At 48.1% G+C, this 23,279-nt stretch overlaps 1 protein-coding gene across 1 annotated transcript; it reads right to left on the bottom strand.

The window, feature by feature from the left end:
- Nucleotides 1-14,406: 14,406 nt before the first annotated feature.
- LOC109885468 (microsomal glutathione S-transferase 1-like) lies at nt 14,407-22,951 on the bottom strand. Its single transcript, XM_020477313.2, has 4 exons — nt 22,679-22,951; nt 21,868-22,014; nt 15,395-15,489; nt 14,407-15,175 (listed from the first exon to the last, which is right to left on the bottom strand). The coding sequence occupies exons 2-4, from the start codon at nt 21,991-21,993 to the stop codon at nt 14,929-14,931; spliced, it is 468 nt and encodes a 155-aa protein (XP_020332902.1). The 5' UTR covers nt 21,994-22,014; nt 22,679-22,951; the 3' UTR covers nt 14,407-14,928.
- Nucleotides 22,952-23,279: the final 328 nt, after the last annotated feature.

The raw sequence follows: 23,279 nt of genomic DNA, 5'->3' as shown, positions 1-23,279 counted from the left end.
CAGGCCTGGGCAACTCCAGGGGTCTCCAATTGTTTAAGGAGAGGGTTATAACAGGCCTGGGCTACTCCAGGGGTCTCCATTGTTTAAGGGAGGGGTTATAACAGGCCTGGGCAACTCCAGGGGGTTCCATTTTTTAAGGGAGGTGTTATAACAGGCAACTCCAGGGGATTATATTGTTTAAGGGGTTATAACAGGCCTGGGCAACTCCAGGGGTCTCCATTGTTTAAGGGGGTTATAACAGGCCTGGGCAACTCCAGGGTCTCCATTGTTTAAGGGAGGTGTTATAAACAGGCCTGGGCAACTCCAGGGGTTCCCATTGTTTAAGGGGTTATAAACAGGCTGGGCAACTCCAGGGGTCTCCATTGTTTAAGGGAGGGGTTATAACAGGCCTGGGCAACTCCAGGGGTCTCCATTGTTGAAGGGAGGGGTTATAACAGGCCTGGGCAACTCCAGGGGTTTTCTATTGTTAAGGGGGGTTATAACAGCCTGGGCAACTCCAGGGGTTTCTATTTTAAGGGAGGTGTTATAACAGGCCTGGGCTACTCCAGGGTTTCTATTGTTTAAGGAGGGGTTTATAACAGGGTAAATCCAGGGGTTCCCATTGTTTAAGGGGTTATAACAGCTGGGCAACTCCAATCCTCGGAGGCCTGATTGATGTCACACTTTTTACCCCGGTCCCCAGCTAACACACCCTCCAATAATCAACCAATCATGATCTTCAGTTAAACATGCAATGAGTACAAAAATCAGACGTGTTTGCAAGGGAGGGAAAAGTGTTAAACCAATCAGGCCCTAGGGACGGGGGACAGGGGGGGGGGGTGTTTAATCCAATCAGACCCTAGGGATGGGGGAAAAGTGTTAAAACAATCAGGCCCCTAGGGACGGGGGGAAAGTGTTAATCCAATCAGACCCTAGGGACGGGGGGAAAAGTGTTAATCCAATCAGACCCTAGGGACGGGGGGGAAGTGTAATCCAATCAGACCCTAGGGATGGGGAAGTGTTCATCCAATCAGCCCTAGGATGGGGGAAGTGTTAAACCAATCAGACCCTAGGGATGGGGGGAAGTGTTAATCCAATAGACCCTAGGGACGGGGGGGAAGTGTTAATCCAATCAGACCCTAGGGATGGGGGGAAGTGTTAATCCAATCAGACCCTAGGGACGGGGGAAGTGTTAAACAATCAGACCCTAGGGACGGGGAAAAAGTGTTAATCCAATCAGACCCTAGGACGGGGGGAAAGTGTTAATCAATCAGACCCTAGGGATGGGGGAAGTGTTAATCCAATCAGACCCTAGGGACGGGGGGAAGTGTTAAACCAATCAGACCCAGCCTGGGTTATAAGGAGTGTAGGGTCATGGCTCTACTGATGTCACAAACTGAACACCTTTCAGTCTGAGGAAATAATGAGCCAAGGTCCTGCCACCGTGAGATAGGACTGAGTAAGAGATAGGACTGAGTAAGAGATAGGACTGAGTAAGATATAGGACTGAGTAAGATATAGGACTGAGTGAGAGATAGGACTGAGTAGAGGATAGGACTGAGTGAGGATAGGACTGAGTGAGAGATAGGACTGAGTGAGAGATAGACTGAGTAAGAGATAGGACTGAGTGAGAGATAGGACTGAGTAAGAGATAGGACTGAGTGAGAGATAGGACTGAGTAAGAGATAGGACTGAGTAAGAGATAGGACTGAGTAAGATATAGGACTGAGTAAGAGATAGGACTGAGTAAGAGATAGGACTGAGTAAGAGATAGGACTGAGTAAGATATAGGACTGAGTAAGATATAGGACTGAGTGAGAGATAGGACTGAGTAAGAATAGGACTGAGTGAGAGATAGGACTGAGTGAGAGATAGGACTGAGTGAGAGATAGACTGAGTAAGAGATAGGACTGAGTTAGAGATAGGACTGAGTAAAGATAGGACTGAGTGAGAGATAGGACTGAGTAAGAAGATAGGACTGAGTAAGAGATAGGACTGAGTAAGAGATAGGACTGAGTGAGAGATAGGACTGAGTAAGAGATAGGACTGAGTGAGAGATAGGACTGAGTGAGAGATAGGACTGAGTAAGAGATAGGACTGAGTGAGAGATAGGACTGAGTAAGAGATAGGACTGGGTAAGAGATAGGACTGAGTGAGAGATAGGACTGAGTAAGACATAGGACTGAGTAAGAGATAGGACTGAGTGAGAGATAGGACTGAGTGAGAGATAGGACTGAGTGAGAGATAAAGCGGTTACCTGGAGGTTAAAACCCCCAATCTGCCATGACGTCGTGGCCTCGTATGTCCATCCCGTGGTACAGTAACTACAGTACGCCAATTGATTCACCAGAGTTTCATCTAGTACTACTGTGAGTCGGATTCCTCCATTCCTTCTTGCTAACCGCTCATTAATATTTCAGGAACCCGCGTCGCTGTAGATACGTTGTATGATATAATCTCCTACCCGCCTCGTCTGTCTGTCCGACACCCCGCTGCAGTGCCGTTCTAGGAGCGACGACTTTGAAGTTCTGCCTAATTAAGCTCCTGTACGGTTAACGAGGCGAACAATAAGGTGGGTTACCGGGCAGATCAGAGACAGATCATGACAGATAATGAACAATAAGGTATCATTATTCTGAGGGTTAGATCTGAGGGGTAAGAGATGACAGGTAATGGAATAGAGAGACAAAGACATACAGACAAAGACAAAGACATGTTAAAGAGAAACAGAGAGTAATAGAGAGTGAGAGAGAAAGAGAGAGAGAGAGAGAGAGGAGAGAGAGAGAGGGTGATAGAGGGAGTGTGAGAGAGAGAGAGTGAGAGAGAGAGAGAGAGAGAGAGAGAGAGAGAGAGAGAGAGAGAGAGAGAGAGAGAGGGTGATAGAGGGAGTGTGAGAGAGAGAGAGTGAGAGAGAGAGAGAGAGAGAGAGAGAGAGAGTGAGAGAGAGATAGTGATGAGAGGGAGTGAGAGTGAGAGGAGAGAGAAAGAGAGAGAGAGAGTGTGAGAGAGAGAGAGAGAGAGAGAGAGAGTGAGAGTGAGAGAGAGAGGGAGTGAGAGTGAGAGAGAGAGTGAGAGATAGTGATAGAGGGAGTGAGAGTGAGAGTGAGAGACAGATAGATAGATATTTTGGGATGAGTCCTTAATAAAAAACATGGCCCGAAGTGCTAATTTCAAGGCAGTGCTGATGGGGATTTTTTAAGACGAACCAAACGCTGGTTTTATCTGTGACGCAGATGGGATTTTTACATGGGGAAACGCTGTCTATCCAGCTGTGACACACCCTGCCCACATGAACATGGAACAACATGTACTTTGTATTTAGAAACATAAAAAAACAGCTATGTTTGTTTTGTTTTCTCCTCTCATTTCGTTTTATTTCATTAAAAAACAAAACACAGCCTCTCAATAAAAGTTTTCTTCTTGTTTCTTCTTGTCCCGACCAATGTAATCAAGTAGGCTGGTGAAGACCGTTGACAAAGTGTTTGGCTTGTGAGACGTGCATAAGACCCCCCCCCCCCCCCCACCACCACCACCATGATGTAGGCTGTATGTGTCCAATACCCATCATGCAACAAGAGACGAGAACCTCGGTGAATACCAGCCATCTGTATGGCTGCACTATAGCCGACTATAATGTATACCTGTCACGCCCTGGTCATAAGACCCCCCCCCCCCACCCCCCCCACCACCATGATGTAGGCTGTATGTGTCCAATACCCATCATGCAACAAGAGACGAGAACCTCGGTGAATACCAGTATGGCTGCACTATAGCCGACTATAATGTATACCTGTCACGCCCTGGTCATAAGACCCCCCCCCCACCCCCCCCACCACCATGATGTAGGCTGTATGTGTCCAATACCCATCATGCAACAAGAGACGAGAACCTCGGTGAATACCAGCCATCTGTATGGCTGCACTATAGCCGACTATAATGTATACCTGTCACGCCCTGGTCATAAGACCCCCCCCCCACCCCCCCCACCACCATGATGTAGGCTGTATGTGTCCAATACCCATCATGCAACAAGAGACGAGAACCTCGGTGAATACCAGTATGGCTGCACTATAGCCGACTATAATGTATACCTGTCACGCCCTGGTCATAAGACCCCCCCCCACCCCCCCCACCACCATGATGTAGGCTGTATGTGTCCAATACCCATCATGCAACAAGAGACGAGAACCTCGGTGAATACCAGTATGGCTGCACTATAGCCGACTATAATGTATACCTGTCACGCCCTGGTCATAAGACCCCCCCCCCCCCCACCACCACCATGATGTAGGCTGTATGTGTCCAATACCCATCATGCAACAAGAGACGAGAACCTCGGTGAATACCAGCCATCTGTATGGCTGCACTATAGCCGACTATAATGTATACCTGTCACGCCCTGGTCATAAGACCCCCCCCCCCACCCCCCCCACCACCATGATGTAGGCTGTATGTGTCCAATACCCATCATGCAACAAGAGACGAGAACCTCGGTGAATACCAGTATGGCTGCACTATAGCCGACTATAATGTATACCTGTCACGCCCTGGTCATAAGACCCCCCCCCCACCCCCCCCACCACCATGATGTAGGCTGTATGTGTCCAATACCCATCATGCAACAAGAGACGAGAACCTCGGTGAATACCAGCCATCTGTATGGCTGCACTATAGCCGACTATAATGTATACCTGTCACGCCCTGGTCATAAGACCCCCCCCCCACCCCCCCCACCACCATGATGTAGGCTGTATGTGTCCAATACCCATCATGCAACAAGAGACGAGAACCTCGGTGAATACCAGTATGGCTGCACTATAGCCGACTATAATGTATACCTGTCACGCCCTGGTCATAAGACCCCCCCCACCCCCCCCCCACCACCATGATGTAGGCTGTATGTGTCCAATACCCATCATGCAACAAGAGACGAGAACCTCGGTGAATACCAGTATGGCTGCACTATAGCCGACTATAATGTATACCTGTCACGCCCTGGTCTTAAGACCCCCCCCCACCACCATGATGTAGGCTGTATGTGTCCAATACCCATCATGCAAACAAGAGACGAGAACCTCGGTGAATACCAGCCATCTGTATGGCTGCACTATAGCCGACTATAATGTATACCTGTCACGCCCTGGTCATAAGACCCCCCCCCACCCCCCCCCACCACCATGATGTAGGCTGTATGTGTCCAATACCCATCATGCAACAAGAGACGAGAACCTCGGTGAATACCAGTATGGCTGCACTATAGCCGACTATAATGTATACCTGTCACGCCCTGGTCATAAGACCCCCCCCACCCCCCCCACCACCATGATGTAGGCTGTATGTGTCCAATACCCATCATGCAACAAGAGACGAGAACCTCGGTGAATACCAGTATGGCTGCACTATAGCCGACTATAATGTATACCTGTCACGCCCTGGTCATAAGACCCCCCCCCCCCCCACCACCACCATGATGTAGGCTGTATGTGTCCAATACCCATCATGCAACAAGAGGCGAGAACCTCGGTGAATACCAGTATGGCTGCACTATAGCCGACTATAATGTATACCTGTCACGCCCTGGTCATAAGACCCCCCCCCACCCCCCACCACCACCATGATGTAGGCTGTATGTGTCCAATACCCATCATGCAACAAGAGACGAGAACCTCGGTGAATACCAGTATGGCTGCACTATAGCCGACTATAATGTATACCTGTCACGCCCTGGTCATAAGACCCCCCCCCACCCCCCCCACCACCATGATGTAGGCTGTATGTGTCCAATACCCATCATGCAACAAGAGACGAGAACCTCGGTGAATACCAGTATGGCTGCACTATAGCCGACTATAATGTATACCTGTCACGCCCTGGTCATAAGACCCCCCCCCACCCCCCCCCCCCCACCACCATGATGTAGGCTGTATGTCGGTGAATACCAATATGGCTGCACTATAGCCGACTATAATGTATACCTGTCACGCCCTGGTCATAAGACCCCCCCCCCACCCCCCCCCACCACCATGATGTAGGCTGTATGTGTCCAATACCCATCATGCAACAAGAGACGAGAACCTCGGTGAATACCAGCCATCTGTATGGCTGCACTATAGCCGACTATAATGTATACCTGTCACGCCCTGGTCATAAGACCCCCCCCACCACCATGATGTAGGCTGTATGTGTCCAATACCCATCATGCAACAAGAGACGAGAACCTCGGTGAATACCAGTATGGCTGCACTATAGCCGACTATAATGTATACCTGTCACGCCCTGGTCATAAGACCCCCCCCCACCCCCCCCACCACCATGATGTAGGCTGTATGTGTCCAATACCCATCATGCAACAAGAGACGAGAACCTCGGTGAATACCAGTATGGCTGCACTATAGCCGACTATAATGTATACCTGTCACTCCCTGGTCATAAGACCCCCCCCCCCCACCCCCCCACCACCATGATGTAGGCTGTATGTGTCCAATACCCATCATGCAACAAGAGACGAGAACCTCGGTGAATACCAGTATGGCTGCACTATAGCCGACTATAATGTATACCTGTCACGCCCTGGTCATAAGACCCCCCCCCCAACCCCCCCACCACCATGATGTAGGCTGTATGTGTCCAATACCCATCATGCAACAAGAGACGAGAACCTCGGTGAATACCAGTATGGCTGCACTATAGCCGACTATAATGTATACCTGTCACGCCCTGGTCATAAGACCCCCCCCCCCACCCCCCCCACCACCATGATGTAGGCTGTATGTGTCCAATACCCATCATGCAACAAGAGACGAGAACCTCGGTGAATACCAGCCATCTGTATGGCTGCACTATAGCCGACTATAATGTATACCTGTCACGCCCTGGTCATAAGACCCCCCCCCCCACCACCATGATGTAGGCTGTATGTGTCCAATACCCATCATGCAACAAGAGACGAGAACCTCGGTGAATACCAGTATGGCTGCACTATAGCCGACTATAATGTATACCTGTCACGCCCTGGTCATAAGACCCCCCCCCCCACCCCCACCATGATGTAGGCTGTATGTGTCCAATACCCATCATGCAACAAGAGACGAGAACCTCGGTGAATACCAGTATGGCTGCACTATAGCCGACTATAATGTATACCTGTCACGCCCTGGTCATAAGACCCCCCCCCCCCCCCCAACACCATGATGTAGGCTGTATGTGTCCAATACCCATCATGCAACAAGAGACGAGAACCTCGGTGAATACCAGCCATCTGTATGGCTGCACTATAGCCGACTATAATGTATACCTGTCACGCCCTGGTCATAAGACCCCCCCCCCCCACCCCCCCCACCACCATGATGTAGGCTGTATGTGTCCAATACCCATCATGCAACAAGAGACGAGAACCTCGGTGAATACCAGTATGGCTGCACTATAGCCGACTATAATGTATACCTGTCACTCCCTGGTCATAAGACCCCCCCCCCCCACCCCCCCACCACCATGATGTAGGCTGTATGTGTCCAATACCCATCATGCAACAAGAGACGAGAACCTCGGTGAATACCAGTATGGCTGCACTATAGCCGACTATAATGTATACCTGTCACGCCCTGGTCATAAGACCCCCCCCCCCAACCCCCCCACCACCATGATGTAGGCTGTATGTGTCCAATACCCATCATGCAACAAGAGACGAGAACCTCGGTGAATACCAGTATGGCTGCACTATAGCCGACTATAATGTATACCTGTCACGCCCTGGTCATAAGACCCCCCCCCCCCACCCCCCCCACCACCATGATGTAGGCTGTATGTGTCCAATACCCATCATGCAACAAGAGACGAGAACCTCGGTGAATACCAGCCATCTGTATGGCTGCACTATAGCCGACTATAATGTATACCTGTCACGCCCTGGTCATAAGACCCCCCCCCCCCACCACCATGATGTAGGCTGTATGTGTCCAATACCCATCATGCAACAAGAGACGAGAACCTCGGTGAATACCAGTATGGCTGCACTATAGCCGACTATAATGTATACCTGTCACGCCCTGGTCATAAGACCCCCCCCCCCACCCCCACCATGATGTAGGCTGTATGTGTCCAATACCCATCATGCAACAAGAGACGAGAACCTCGGTGAATACCAGTATGGCTGCACTATAGCCGACTATAATGTATACCTGTCACGCCCTGGTCATAAGACCCCCCCCCCCCCCCCCCAACACCATGATGTAGGCTGTATGTGTCCAATACCCATCATGCAACAAGAGACGAGAACCTCGGTGAATACCAGCCATCTGTATGGCTGCACTATAGCCGACTATAATGTATACCTGTCACGCCCTGGTCATAAGACCCCCCCCCCCCACCCCCCCCCACCACCATGATGTAGGCTGTATGGCTGCACTATAGCCGACTATAATGTATACCTGTCACGCCCTGGTCATAAGACCCCCCCCCACCCCCCCCACCACCATGATGTAGGCTGTATGTCGGTGAATACCAGTATGGCTGCACTATAGCCGACTATAATGTATACCTGTCACGCCCTGGTCATAAGACCCCCCCCCCCCACCCCCCCCACCACCATGATGTAGGCTGTATGTGTCCAATACCCATCATGCAACAAGAGACGAGAACCTCGGTGAATACCAGTATGGCTGCACTATAGCCGACTATAATGTATACCTGTCACGCCCTGGTCATAAGACCCCCCCCCACCCCCCCACCACCATGATGTAGGCTGTATGGCTGCACTATAGCCGACTATAATGTATACCTGTCACGCCCTGGTCATAAGACCCCCCCCCACCACCATGATGTAGGCTGTATGTCGGTGAATACCTGTATGGCTGCACTATAGCCGACTATAATGTATACCTGTCACGCCCTGGTCATAAGACCCCCCCCCACCCCCCCCCACCACCATGATGTAGGCTGTATGTCGGTGAATACCTGTATGGCTGCACTATAGCCGACTATAATGTATACCTGTCACGCCCTGGTCATAAGACCCCCCCCACCCCCCCCACCACCATGATGTAGGCTGTATGTCGGTGAATACCTGTATGGCTGCACTATAGCCGACTATAATGTATACCTGTCACGCCCTGGTCATAAGACCCCCCCCCCACCCCCCCCACCACCATGATGTAGGCTGTATGTGTCCAATACCCATCATGCAACAAGAGACGAGAACCTCAGTGAATACCAGTATGGCTGCACTATAGCCGACTATAATGTATACCTGTCACGCCCTGGTCATAAGACCCCCCCCCCCCACCCCCCCCCCCCACCACCATGATGTAGGCTGTATGTGTCCAATACCCATCATGCAACAAGAGACGAGAACCTCAGTGAATACCAGTATGGCTGCACTATAGCCGACTATAATGTATACCTGTCACGCCCTGGTCATAAGACCCCCCCCCCACCCCCCCCCACCACCATGATGTAGGCTGTATGTGTCCAATACCCATCATGCAACAAGAGACGAGAACCTCGGTGAATACCAGTATGGCTGCACTATAGCCGACTATAATGTATACCTGTCACGCCCTGGTCTTAGTATTTAGTGTTTTATTTAGTCAGGGTGTGACATGGGTTTATTTTGTGGTGTGTTTTTGTATGGGGGTTTTCCGTAGGTTTTGGGATTGTGGCTTAGTGGGGTTTTCTAGGTTAGTCTATGGCTGCCTGAGGCGGTTCTCAATCAGAGTCAGGTGATTCTCGTTGTCTCTGATTGGGAACCATATTTAGGCAGCCATATTCTTTGAGTGTTTCGTAGGTGATTGTTCCTGTCTTTGTGTTAGTTGTCACCATATAGGCTGTTTCGGTTCACGTTCCGTTTGTTGTTTTTGTCGTGTTTTATCGTTTATTAAACATGTATGTAAATTACCACGCTGCATTTTGGTCCGACTCTCCGACGGAAGAAAAACGTAACAATACCTCGTTTTTTAAATAATATATCCTGCCGATTTTCTGACGTCGTTACATTTGACATTTATTGTTGTTGGAAGTAAAAGAAGGAAAAAACCAGATTGCTTTAATTGAATTAAAACTAAAGTTATTAGAATGATTCACTGTCCTGGTTTTATGGTGAGAATGTCCATGGTGTGCAATGCAATGCGGATTCTGAATGGATTGTGAAATAGATCTATCAGACCTCAGGATAAGACCCAGCTGCAGACAGTCGGAAAACAACTAATGTTTGTTTAGGATAAACAGAACGGCAGGCAAACGACAGGTCAAGGACAGGCAGAGGTCAGTGATCCAGGGCAGAGTCCGTAAGTTACAGAACGGCAGACAGGCTCAGGGTCAAGGACAGGCAGAGGTCAGAGTCAGGGCAGGTAGAGGTCAGTGATCTAGGGCAGAGTCTGTAAGGTACAGAACGGCAGGCAAACGACAGGCAGAGGTCAGTGATCCAGGGCAGAGTCCGTAAGTTACAGAACGGCAGGCAGAGGTCAGGGTCAGGACAGGCAGAGGTCAGTGATCCAGGGCAGAGTCCGTAAGTTACAGAACGGCTGACAGAGGTCAGGGTCAGGGCAGGCAGAGGTCAGGGTCAGGGCAGGCAGGCTCAGGGTCAGGGCAGGCAGGGTCAGGGCAGTCAGGGCAGTCAGGGCAGACAGGCTCAGGATCAGGGCAGGCAGGCTCAGGGCAGACAGGCTCAGGATCAGGGCAGACAGGCTCAGGATCAGGGCAGACAGGCTCAGGGTCAGGGCAGACAGGCTCAGGGTCAGGGCAGGCAGGCTCAGGGTCAGGGCAGACAGGCTCAGGGTCAGGGCAGGCAGGCTCAAGGTCAAATACACCGGGGGAAGATGGGAGACACTCGGAGGGGGGTGGCGACAAGCACAAAGACAGGTGAAACAGATCAGGGTGTGACAGAGATCTGTAAGATGCTTCCAATACGTCTATAAAACATTATACTAATGTGAGTGGACATTCTCTCTTTCTCTTTATATGGGATCTTTGTCCTTTACATTGGATCTTTGTCCTTTGTATTGGATCTTTGTCCTTTATACTGGATCTTTGTCCTTTATACTGGATCTTTGTCCTTTATATTGGATCTTTGTCCTTTATATTGGATCTTTGTCCTTTATATTGGATCTTTGTCCTTTATATTGGATCTTTGTCCTTTATATTGGATCTTTGTCCTTTATATTGGATCTTGTCCTTTACATTGGATCTTTGTCCGGCAACTGTGAAAACCTCAGATGTGCGTAAAACCCTCCTGTCTGTCTGTTGTAATATTATACGCCAACGGGAAGCAATTACCGTGTATTCAGACTGTTTACAACAAGTTGTTGTTTAGTTTAGAATTTAATTACAATTATTCACTCTTTTTTTTATGTGAATTTAATCTTCCTGATTGACAACGTTTGGCGTGTCCATGTTCAGTCATAATGTAATTTACAACAGGTCTATATCAGTGAGAATGATATGTAGGTCTATATGTTTATAATGAATGATATGTATATATTTCAACGTACCAAAGATGGGGTTGGTCTACATTTAGTTATTTAGTTTCTGTAAGCTGTTTTCACTATAACAGACTAACGTTGGACTTGAGAGTCCATAAAAGACCAGAAATACAGAACCACATATTTAGCCATGGGAGCGCATTCTGATTGGCCAGTCGGGGGCCAGGCCTCAACAACACCCACAACTTGTTGTGTTGTTAAAACTCAGGCTGTTTGCACCGATGCCAGCGACTGTGATAATTGTGCGTGTGAAAATAGCAGACATATTTCTGATGCACACAGGAACCTATAGCGCTACCGCCCACTGAGTTGGCTTTGTTACAGTAGAGGCCAGACTGTACATACATACTGACAAGTACAATGAAACCGAGATGGACAAAGGGACTGGCCTCCCTCTATTGTAGAATAACAGAGTTATAAACCAGGACTAAATACAAAGGGACTGACCTCCCTCTATTGCAGAATAACAGAGTTATAAACCAGGACTAAATACAAAGGGACTGGCCTCCCTCTATTGCAGAATAACAGAGTTATAAACCAGGACTTAATACAACTATCATTATGGAACCTCCTCTCCTCCTCCTCTCCCTCTCTCCTCCCTCCTCCTCTCCCTCTCTCCTCCTCCTCTCCCTCTCTCCTCCTCCCTCCTCCTCTCATCCCCTCCTCTCCCTCTCCTCCCCCTCTCCTCCTTCTCTCCTCCCTCCTCCTCTCATCCCCTCTCCCCCTCTCCTCCTTCTCTCATCCCTCCTCTCCTCCTCCTTCTCTCATCCCTCCTCCTCCTCCTCTCCTCCTCATCCCCTGTCCTCTTCTCCCCCACTCCACTCCTCTCCTCCTCCTCTCCCTCTCTCCTCCTTCTCTCATCCCTCCTCCTCCTCATCCCCTGTCCTGTTGTGAAATGCTTGTCTTGACTGAGGGATGAGGACCCTGGAAGAGCAAAGGGCTCTAAACAGATGAGCTTCTATAAAAACCCTTCTACTTATACAGAGAACAAATGCAAAACGCCACGCACCACAGTGTGTGTGTGTGTGTCTGCAGCCTTCATGGTAAGCTCACCCCACTGTTTACAGTACCAGCCGTGGGTGTGTGTAGGTGTGTGTAGTCACCCCACTGTTTACAGTACCAGCCGTGGGTGTGTGTAGGTGTGTGTAGTCACCCCACTGTTTACAGTACCAGCCGTGGGTGTGTGTAGGTGTGTGTAGTCACCCCACTGTTTACAGTACCAGCTGTGGGTGAGTGTAGGTGTGTGTAGTCACCCCACTGTTTACAGTACCAGCCATGGGTGTGTGTAGTCACCCCACTGTTTACAGTACCAGCCGTGGGTGTGTGTAGGTGTGTGTAGTCACCCCACTGTTTACAGTACCAGCCATGGGTGTCAGTGGTTGTGGAGGTGGTTTACGTTAATGTCAGTCACCTTCGTATTAACATCGCTGGTCGCTAGCTGATTGTTCTAAACTAAACTGGTCATTTCAGAGGTTTACTGTTGATGTGGAAATCACATTAGAGGTCATCTTCAAAATACTATTTGTGTATTTCTGACCCGGTTTTTAAATGAGCTGTACAGATGCTGAGACGAGGAGAGGCTGAGAGGAGGAGAGGCTGAGAGGAGGAGATGCTGAGGGGAGGAGATGCTGAGGGGAGGAGATGCTGAGAGGAGGAGAGGCTGAGAGGAGGAGAGGCTGAGAGGAGGAGAGGCTGAGAGGAGGAGAGGCTGAGAGGAGGAGAGGCTGAGAGGAGGAGAGGCTGAGACGAGGAGAGGCTGAGAGGAGGAGATCCTGAGAGGAGGAGATGAAGAGAGGCTGAGAGGAGGGGCTGAGAGAGACCCTATAATGAGCTGCACCTGGTCTATAAAATGACTGGTAATGAACACAACCTCGGTTGACTTTTAAAAGGGCTCCCTCTAGTGGGACGAATGAGTCCTGCAGATGTGTGGAACGTTACCAGCCTGGAATCCACTTTGAACACACGTTCCTTTCACTACTGAAACGATACAATAGTTCAGTGGAGTGTGGATTCCAGGCTAAAATATTACTTCACCAGGCACTAAAGATATTGTACAGGAGATTCAGAAGTTGAATATCTAAGAAGAAAGGAACTATTCACCAAACACAGAGAACCGTTAGTTAAAAAGACAAGGCTTTTTTTTAATGTAGAAATCAATTGTACGTCTGTGAATAAAATCCTAACTAAATCCCACCAGTACAATCATACAGGCAGTTCTTTGTCCAGACTAGCTGGCTCAGTTCTCTACGTCTCAACCAACCCAGTCTCCTGTAACGACTAGGCCTATATTTTATAGATTTAACAATTGGCAGGACAAACAGTTATCTCACACACTATTACATTCAGATGTTGTCATGTAATCAGGGGAAGAGTCGCGAATGGAGCCCTATTCCTTATATAGGGCACTCCCTTTGACCAGACCCCTATGGGACCAGAGCCCAATAACTCCACTCCCTTTGACCAGACCCCTATGGGACCAGAGCCCAATAAATCCACTCCTTTTGACCAGAGCCCTATGGGAGCCCTATAAATCAACTGCTTTTGACCGGAGCCCTATGGGAGCCCTATAAATCAACTCCTTTTGACCAGAGCCCTATGGGAGCCCTATAAATCAACTCCTTTTGACCAGAGCCCTATGGGAGCCCTATAAATCCACTCCTTTTGACCAGAGCCCTATGGGAGTCCTATAAATCCACTCCTTTTGACCAGAGCCCTATGGGAGCCCTTTAAATCCACTCCTTTTGACCAGAGCCCTATGGGAGCCCTATAAATCAACTCCTTTTGACCAGAGCCCCATGGGAGCCCTATAAATCCACTACTTTTGACCAGAGCCCTATGGGAGCCCAGGTTGTTGGGTAAATTCTCAACTCAAGATCAGTTGATTCATAAAATGAATAGAATGATCCAACTAAAGGTATTGTAAAAATCCACACATAGACATTAATGAACCAAATTAAACTCTTGAAATTCAAATTTTATTTTCTGAACTGACTGGCCTCAACATCCTGTTGCTGCCAATAGAGAATGAGACTCAACAGAGGCTGTTAGAGGGAACAGCATTACTCATCAAGTTTAGATGAGTGGCCTCCAATTTCTAGTGGAAACTGTTGTACTATCAGTAACATTCTGATATGTACTGCAGTAACATTCTGATATGTACTGCAGTAACATTCTGAAATGTACTGCAGTAACATTCTGATATGTACTGCAGTAACATCATGTTATAATCCTATCAGACACAGAAGGGACATTCTGATATGTACTGCAGTAACATCCTGATATGTACTGTCAGTAACATTCTGATATGTACTGCAGTAACAGCATGTTATAATCCTATCAGACACAGAAGGAACAACTTTGATAAACGTAAATGTATCCTCAAGCACATTCAATGGAGACCCTCAAAGACAAGGCCCTTGTAGTGGTGTGTGTGTGTGTGTGTGTGTGTGTGTGTGTGTGTGTGTCCCTCAAGCCTCTACAGATAAAGCGCAGTCATCAGAACCCTAGAGGCCATAGAGCTGGTGGTGACCAGTCCGATGAGGAAGGTCACAGCTCTACTGGGCTGGGGCAGGGGGAGGATGTAGGCCACCGTGTGGAAGAGCCTGGAACCAACAAACACCCGGAAGTGGAGCAGAGCAGTGGAGAGGTCGGGCCCCGTCAGGGTATACAGCAGACCAATCACTACGAACGGAATTATGTTCTCCAGGTCGTTCTGGTGGCATCTGGGGAATGAGAGAGAGAGAGTTCAGATCATCTGGGGAATGAGAGAGAGAGAGAGACAGAGTTCAGATCAGTATATCAAAATATTTGGAAAACTAAAACGTCTAAATGAATTCCATTAAAAGTAGGATTTCTACCATCTCTTTCCAGTCATGGTTACAGCAGCTGTACGTCAGCGTGAACCAGAGAGATATGCTTGAATTATATTTCTAAGGGGATACCTTCGTACTCTCTCCACATCAGGATCCACCCTGACCAGCTTCTTCTTGTCCCCTGTCGAGGAGGCCAGACTGGTGTCCTCCTGGTTAGCAAATGCCTGGAGGGAGGTGGAAGCAAGGAGGGAGGATGTTTTCTCTTGTTCAATTTCCACCTCGGCTCTGTTAAGCCAGGGAGGGTCAAGGTTCATTCATTATGTATCCTGTATTTAACTAGTCCAAGTCAGTTGAGAACAAATTCGTATTTACAATGACAGTCTACCCCGGGCCAAACCCGGACGATGCTGGGGCCAATTGAGCGCCACCCTATGGGACTCCCAATCATGGCCGGTTGTGATACATCCTGGATTTATTATTTTTTATTTCACCTTTTATTGAACTAGGCAAGTAATTTAAGAACAAATTCGTATTTACAATGAGGGTCATGTAACGGTTGGAAGAAGGTGGAAGAAGGTGGAAGAAGTTGGAAGAAGGTGGAAGAAGGTTGGAAGAAGGTGGAAGAAGGTTGGAAGAAGGTTGGAAGAAGGTGGAAGAAGTTGGAAGAAGGTGGAAGAAGGTTGGAAGAAGGTGGAAGAAGGTGGAAGAAGTTGGAAGAAGTTGGAAGAAGGTGGAAGAAGGTTGGAAGAAGGTGGAAGAAGGTTGAAGAGGACCAAGGTGCAGCGTGGCGGCACGTGTTCATGGTAGATTGAATAAAGAAACGGAACACTAGAACAACAAAAAACAACAAAGTCGGAAACAAAACGAAACAGTTCTGTCTGGTGCAGACACACAAAGACAGAAAACAACCACCCACAACTAACAGGGGGGAAACAGGCTGCCTAAGTATGGTTCTCAATCAGAGACAACAACTACCCACAACTAACAGTGGGAAAACAGGCTGCCTAAGTATGGTTCTCAATCAGAGACAACAACTACCCACAACTAACAGGGGGGAAACAGGCTGCCTAAGTATGGTTCTCAATCAGAGACAACAACTACCCACAACTAACAGGGGGGAAACAGGCTGCCTAAGTATGGTTCTCAATCAGAGACAACAACTACCCACAACTAACAGGGGGGAAACAGGCTGCCTAAGTATGGTTCTCAATCAGAGACAACAACTACCCACAACTAACAGGGGGAAACAGGCTGCCTAAGTATGGTTCTCAATCAGAGACAACAACTACCCACAACTAACAGGGGGAAAACAGGCTGCCTAAGTATGGTTCTCAATCAGAGACAACAACTACCCACAACTAACAGGGGGAAAACAGGCTGCCTAAGTATGGTTCTCAATCAGAGACAACAACTACCCACAACTAACAGGGGGAAAACAGGCTGCCTAAGTATGGTTCTCAATCAGAGACAACAACTACCCACAACTAACAGGGGGAAAACAGGCTGCCTAAGTATGGTTCTCAATCAGAGACAACAACTACCCACAACTAACAGGGGGAAAACAGGCTGCCTAAGTATGGTTCTCAATCAGAGACAACGACTACCCACAACTAACAGGGGGGAAACAGGCTGCCTAAGTATGGTTCTCAATCAGAGACAACAACTACCCACAACTAACAGTGGGAAAACAGGCTGCCTAAGTATGGTTCTCAATCAGAGACAACAACTACCCACAACTAACAGGGGGAAAACAGGCTGCCTAAGTATGGTTCTCAATCAGAGACAACAACTACCCACAACTAACAGGGGGAAAACAGGCTGCCTAAGTATGGTTCTCAATCAGAGACAACAACTACCCACAACTAACAGGGGGAAAACAGGCTGCCTAAGTATGATTCTCAATCAGAAACAACGATAGACAGCTGCCTCTGATTGGGAACCATACCAGGCCAAACACATAGAAAAACAAAACAGACTACAAAACATAGAATGCCCACCCCAACTCACGCCCTGACCACCCCAACTCACGCCCTGACCACCCCAACTCACGCCCTGACCACCCCAACTCACGCCCTGACCACCCCAACTCACGCCCTGACCACCCCAACTCACGCCCTGACCACCTCAACTCACGCCCTGACCACCCCAACTCACGCCCTGACCACCCCAACTCACGCCCTGACCAAACTATAACAGAGACATAAAAATGGAAGTAAGGTCAGGACGTGACAGGTCAAACCCGGACGGCGCTGGGGCCGATTGTACGCCGCCCCAAATGGGGCTCCTGATCAGGGCCGGATGTGATGGGGCCTGATGTGATGGGGCCTGATGTGATGCGGCCGGATGTGATGGGGCCGGATGTGATGCGGCCTGATGTGATGGGGCCTGATGTGATGGGGCCTGATGTGATGCGGCCTGATGTGATGGGGCCTGATGTGATGCTGCCTGATGTGATGGGGCCTGATGTGATGGGGCCTGATGTGATGCTGCCTGATGTGATGCTGCCTGATGTGATGGGGCCTGATGTGATGCAGCCTGATATGATGCAGCCTGATGTGATGCGGCCTGATGTGATGGGGCCTGATGTGATGCAGCCTGATGTGATGCAGCCTGATATGATGCGGCCTGATGTGATGCGGCCTGATGTGATGCGGCCTGATGTGATGCGGCCTGATGTGATGCGGCCTGATGTGATGCGGCCTGATGTGATGCGGCCTGATGTGATGCAGCCGGATGTGGTGATGCAGCCTGATGTGATGCAGCCTGATGTGATGCAGCCTGATGTGATGCAGCCTGATGTGATGCAGCCTGACGTGATGCAGCCGGATGTGATGCGGCCGGATGTGATGCGGCCTGATGTGATGCGGCCTGATGTGATGCGGCCTGATGTGATGCGGCCTGATGTGATGCGGCCTGATGTGATGCGGCCTGATGTGATGCGGCCTGATGTGATGCGGCCTGATGTGATGCAGCCTGATTTGATGCAGCCTGATGTGATGCAGCCTGATGTGATGCTGCCTTATGTGATGCGGCCTGATGTGATGCGGCCTGATGCGATGCGGCCTGATGCGATGCGGCCTGATGCGATGCGGCCTGATGCGATGCGGCCTGATGCGATGCAGCCTGATGCGATGCAGCCTGATGCGATGCAGCCTGATGCGATGCAGCCTGATGCGATGCAGACTGATGTGATGCAGCCTGATGTGATGCAGCCGGATGTGATGCATCCTGATGTGATGCAGCCTGATGTGATGCAGCCGGATGTGATGCAGCCTGATGTGATGCGGCCTGATGTGATGCGGCCGGATGTGATGCGGCCGGATGTGATGCGGCCTGATGTGATGCGGCCTGATGTGATGCGGCCTGATGTGATGCGGCCTGATGTGATGCGGCCTGATGTGATGCGGCCTGATGTGATGCGGCCTGATGTGATGCGGCCTGATGTGATGCGGCCTGATGTGATGCGGCCTGATGTGATGCGGCCTGATGTGATGCGGCCTGATGTGATGCGGCCTGATGTGATGCGGCCTGATGTGATGCGGCCTGATGTGATGCGGCCTGATGTGATGCGGCCTGATGTGATGCGGCCTGATGTGATGCGGCCTGATGTGATGCGGCCTGATGTGATGCGGCCTGATGTGATGCGGCCTGATGTGATGCGGCCTGATGTGATGCGGCCTGATGTGATGCGGCCTGATGTGATGCAGCCTGATGTGATGCAGCCTGATGTGATGCGGCCTGATGTGATGCGGCCTGATGTGATGCGGCCTGATGTGATGCGGCCTGATGTGATGCGGCCTGATGTGATGCGGCCTGATGTGATGCGGCCTGATGTGATGCGGCCTGATGTGATGCAGCCTGATGTGATGCAGCCTGATGTAATGCATCCTGATGTGATGCGGCCGGGATTCAACACACTTCTTACCTCTGTTCTGTTCTATTCCATTCATGAAATCGCATTTAAATTCACTTGGAATTATGTTTAAATTTTTTAATTATAACCATTTTCGAAGTGTTTGGTTAGTAGCCCTTTCCTGCAGTCATTGACCTAAATCACCCTCTTCAGACTCATGGGTGGAATGTTATTCATATTTTTCATAATTTCATAATTCATGAAGATTTTTTAAACAGACAAAAAATCATCTGTTTATTTACATTTCAGTCTTCTGTCATGTACCTTAAGTGTAATATTGGGAAACAGACTCAAAATGCAATACATGTCCACTATATATCTGATATGGTACAGGTGTCTTCTATTCTACCCTGTCTTTCTAAAGGTCTTTGAAAGCCAAGTTAACAAAACAGATTACCGACCATTTCGAATCCCACCGTACCTTCTCTGCTATGCAATCTGGTTTCAGAGCTGGTCACGGGTGCACCTCAGCCACGCTCAAGGTCCTAAATGACATCATAACCTCCAGCGATAAGAGACATTACTGTGCAGCCGTATTCATCGACCTGGCCAAGGCTTTCGACTCTGTCAATCACCACGTTCTTATTGGCAGACTCGACAGCCTTGGTTTCTCAAATGATTGCCTCGCCTGGTTTACCAACTACTTCTCTGATAGAGTTCAGTGTGTCAAATCGGAGGGCCTGTTGTCCGGACCTCTGGCAGTCTCTATGGGTGTGCCAAAGGGTTCAATTCTCGGGCCGACTCTCTTCTCTGTATACATCAATTATGTTGCTTTTGCTGCTGGTGATTCTCTGATACACCTCTACGCAGACGACACCATTCTGTATACTTCTGGCCCTTCTTTGGACACTGTGTTAACTAACCTCCAGACGAGCTTCAATGCCATACAACTCTCCTTCCGTGGTCTCCAACTGCTCTTAAATGCAAGTAAAACTAAATGCATGCTCTTCAACCGATCGCTGCCTGCACCTGCCCGCCCGTCCAACATCACTACTCTGGACGGCTCTGACTTAGAATATGTGGACAACTACAAATACCTAGGTGTCTGGTTAGACTGTAAACTCTCCTTCCAGACTCACATTAGGCATCTCCAATCCAAAATTAAATCTAGAATCGGCTTCCTATATCGCAACAAAGCATCCTTCACTCATCCTGCCAAACATACCCCCATAAAACTGACCCCCCTACCGATCCTCGACTTCAGCGATGTCATTTACAAAATAGCCTCCAAAACCCTACTCAATAAATTGGATGCAGTCTATCACAGTGCCATCCGTTTTGTCACCAAAGCCCCATATACTACCCACCACTGCGACCTGTATGCTCTCATTGGTTGGCCCTCGCTTCATACTCGTCGCCAAACCCACTGGCTACAGGTTATCTACAAGTCTCTGCTAGGTAAATCCACGACTTATCTCAGCTCACTGGTCACCATAGCAGCAACCACTCGTAGCACGCGCTGCAGCAGGTATATCTCTCTGGTCACCCCCAAAGCCCTTTGGTCATCTTTCCTTCCAGTTCTCTGCTGCCAATGACTGGAACGAACTGCAAAAATCTCTGAAGCTGGAGACTCATATCTCCCTCACTAGCTTTAAGCACCAGCTGTCAGAACAGCTCACAGATCACTGCACCTGTACATAGCCCATCTTTAAACAGCCCATCCAACTACCTCATCCCCATAGGGAATAGGTGGCCATTTATCTACCTACCTCATCCCCATAGGGAATAGGTGGCCATTTATCTACCTACCTCATCCCCATAGGGAATAGGTGGCCATTTATCTACCTACCTCATCCCCATAGGGAATAGGTGGCCATTTATCTACCTACCTCATCCCCATAGGGAATAGGTGGCCATTTATCTACCTACCTCATCCTCATACTGTATTTATTTATTTATCTTGCTCCTTTGCACCCCAGTATCTCTACTTGCACATTCATCTTCTGCACATCTACCATTCCAGTGTTTAATTGCTATATTGTAATTACTTCTCCACCATGGCCTATTTATTGCCTTAACTCCCTTACCTCACCTCATTTGCACTCACTGTATATAGACTTTTTGTTTTCTTTTGTTCTACTGTATTATTGACTGTATGTTTTGTTTATTCCATGTGTAACTCTGTGTTGTTGTATGTGTCGAACTGTTATGCTTTATGTTGGCCAGGTCGCAGTTGTAAATGAGAACTTGTTCTCAACTAGCCTACCTGGTTAAATAAAGGTGTTCTCAACTAGCCTACCTGGTTAAATAAAGGTGTTCTCAACTAGCCTACCTGGTTAAATAAAGGTGTTCTCAACTAGCCTACCTGGTTAAATAAAGGTGTTCTCAACTAGCCTACCTGGTTAAATAAAGGTGTTCTCAACTAGCCTACCTGGTTAAATAAAGGTGTTCTCAACTAGCCTACCTGGTTAAATAAAGGTGTTCTCAACTAGCCTACCTGGTTAAATAAAGGTGTTCTCAACTAGCCTACCTGGTTAAATAAAGGTGTTCTCAACTAGCCTACCTGGTTAAATAAAGGTGATATAAACATACATTTAAAACCATGTGTGTGAGGCAGTATACTTTAGTTACAAAGTAAATATGTTTAAGACGACCAATAATCACTCTGTGTGACCCTGATTTAGCCCACTGCAGTCAAATGAAGGAAAAACAAGTTTAAGGTTGTCTTCCAAACTCTAGGTTTGTGTACCTTTCTCGTGATGCGGAAGTATCCAGTCATAGGAGACATCAGCATCATCTTGAGGACGACGATAGTGGCGTAGGTAGAGAAGGCCAGGAACACCTCGCTGTCTATCATATGAGTTAGCTCTGCCATGGCTGTTCGGTTCGAGTCCCGCTAGAAAACAGAGCAGAACAACATAAACTTAGCGATCGCACGGTTTAGGTTTGATTGAACTTCAAGTGGATTTTTTTACATTTCAACTTTTTTTTAAATGTTTCATTACATGTTTTAAAATATATACGTAATTGATCATTGATCTAATGGTAATAACACATTAATAAACCTAATGCATGTAGATATTTGATTTACAACTCTTATTTGTGTTATTTTTAATGGGGTGCTATTGAATAATCTTGGGAGAGGAGTGTTCAATGGCAAACTCCAACACTTTGTTTCTAGTCGTTGTAATGTATGTGACGTGTTTACTGTTTCTAGGGTAGTTTACACACAGATACAATTTACCCCCAAAAGAAAGGTTGTACTTTCCTCGTGCATACTATGATGAATTAAATGCATGCGTTGTATTGTGACACAATGTCTCCCATACACACGTTATAACCTGTGCAGCGCTGGGTACGTGCAGCCACAGCGTTTGCGCATTTACATAGTCTACACACATTACGCAAAATAGCCTCCTTTAAAAAAAAAAAAATCAAATAACGATACAAATGTAACTATTGTACGGGGTTACATTTTAATTGATCTACACACACGCTACAATAATATCCGCTGACGGCGTTCGCATAGTATATTTTGAGCAGAGCGAATAGTTTCATACCTTTTCAAGAAACTTGGTCTTTGGTTTTGACTCGGAGCCAGGGAAAAGTACCAGCCTGTTAGACTGCGCCGATGTGGGCGGTTTGTTCAGGCAGTTTCAGAAGAAAAGAAAAAAGGGGGGCGAATATTTGGACTTCCGCCAGGTCTGCGGATCTACCAATAAATGCGTCCACTTCCTCCGATGGCTTTTTTGATGCTACCATTTCATTGTCCGATGAACACATTTTCATCTACAACATCTATGTATATTCGTTCTACAAACAAACACCACGAGACATGTCATTCTAGAGATCGTCCGTTTATTCCCAGGTGGAAAGCATTAAAAAAAAAGGGCCAATCCCTGATTGGCTTAGAAAATGGAACGAACAAAGCAAACCAATCAGTAGCATTACAGATATGTGGCCTAGTAAACATATCAGATGATATGTAGATTTAAAAACATACACAGAATTTTAAAAGATACAGAATTAGATCAAGTATAAGGTCATATTCATTAGCCAATTAGCAAAATATCTCTGGTACTTGTAGCCTACTTCATAGGCCATTTTTTAATTAAACTCTAATTCCCAAAACCCGAATTTAATCATTTATAAACATTAGAT

This window comes from Oncorhynchus kisutch, unplaced genomic scaffold, assembly GCF_002021735.2.
Source record: "Oncorhynchus kisutch isolate 150728-3 unplaced genomic scaffold, Okis_V2 scaffold3793, whole genome shotgun sequence".
In the NCBI taxonomy this organism is placed as follows: Eukaryota; Metazoa; Chordata; class Actinopteri; order Salmoniformes; family Salmonidae; genus Oncorhynchus; species Oncorhynchus kisutch.
The sequence above is the reverse complement of the archived record's forward strand: the minus strand, read 5'-3'. Positions and strand labels throughout refer to the sequence as shown.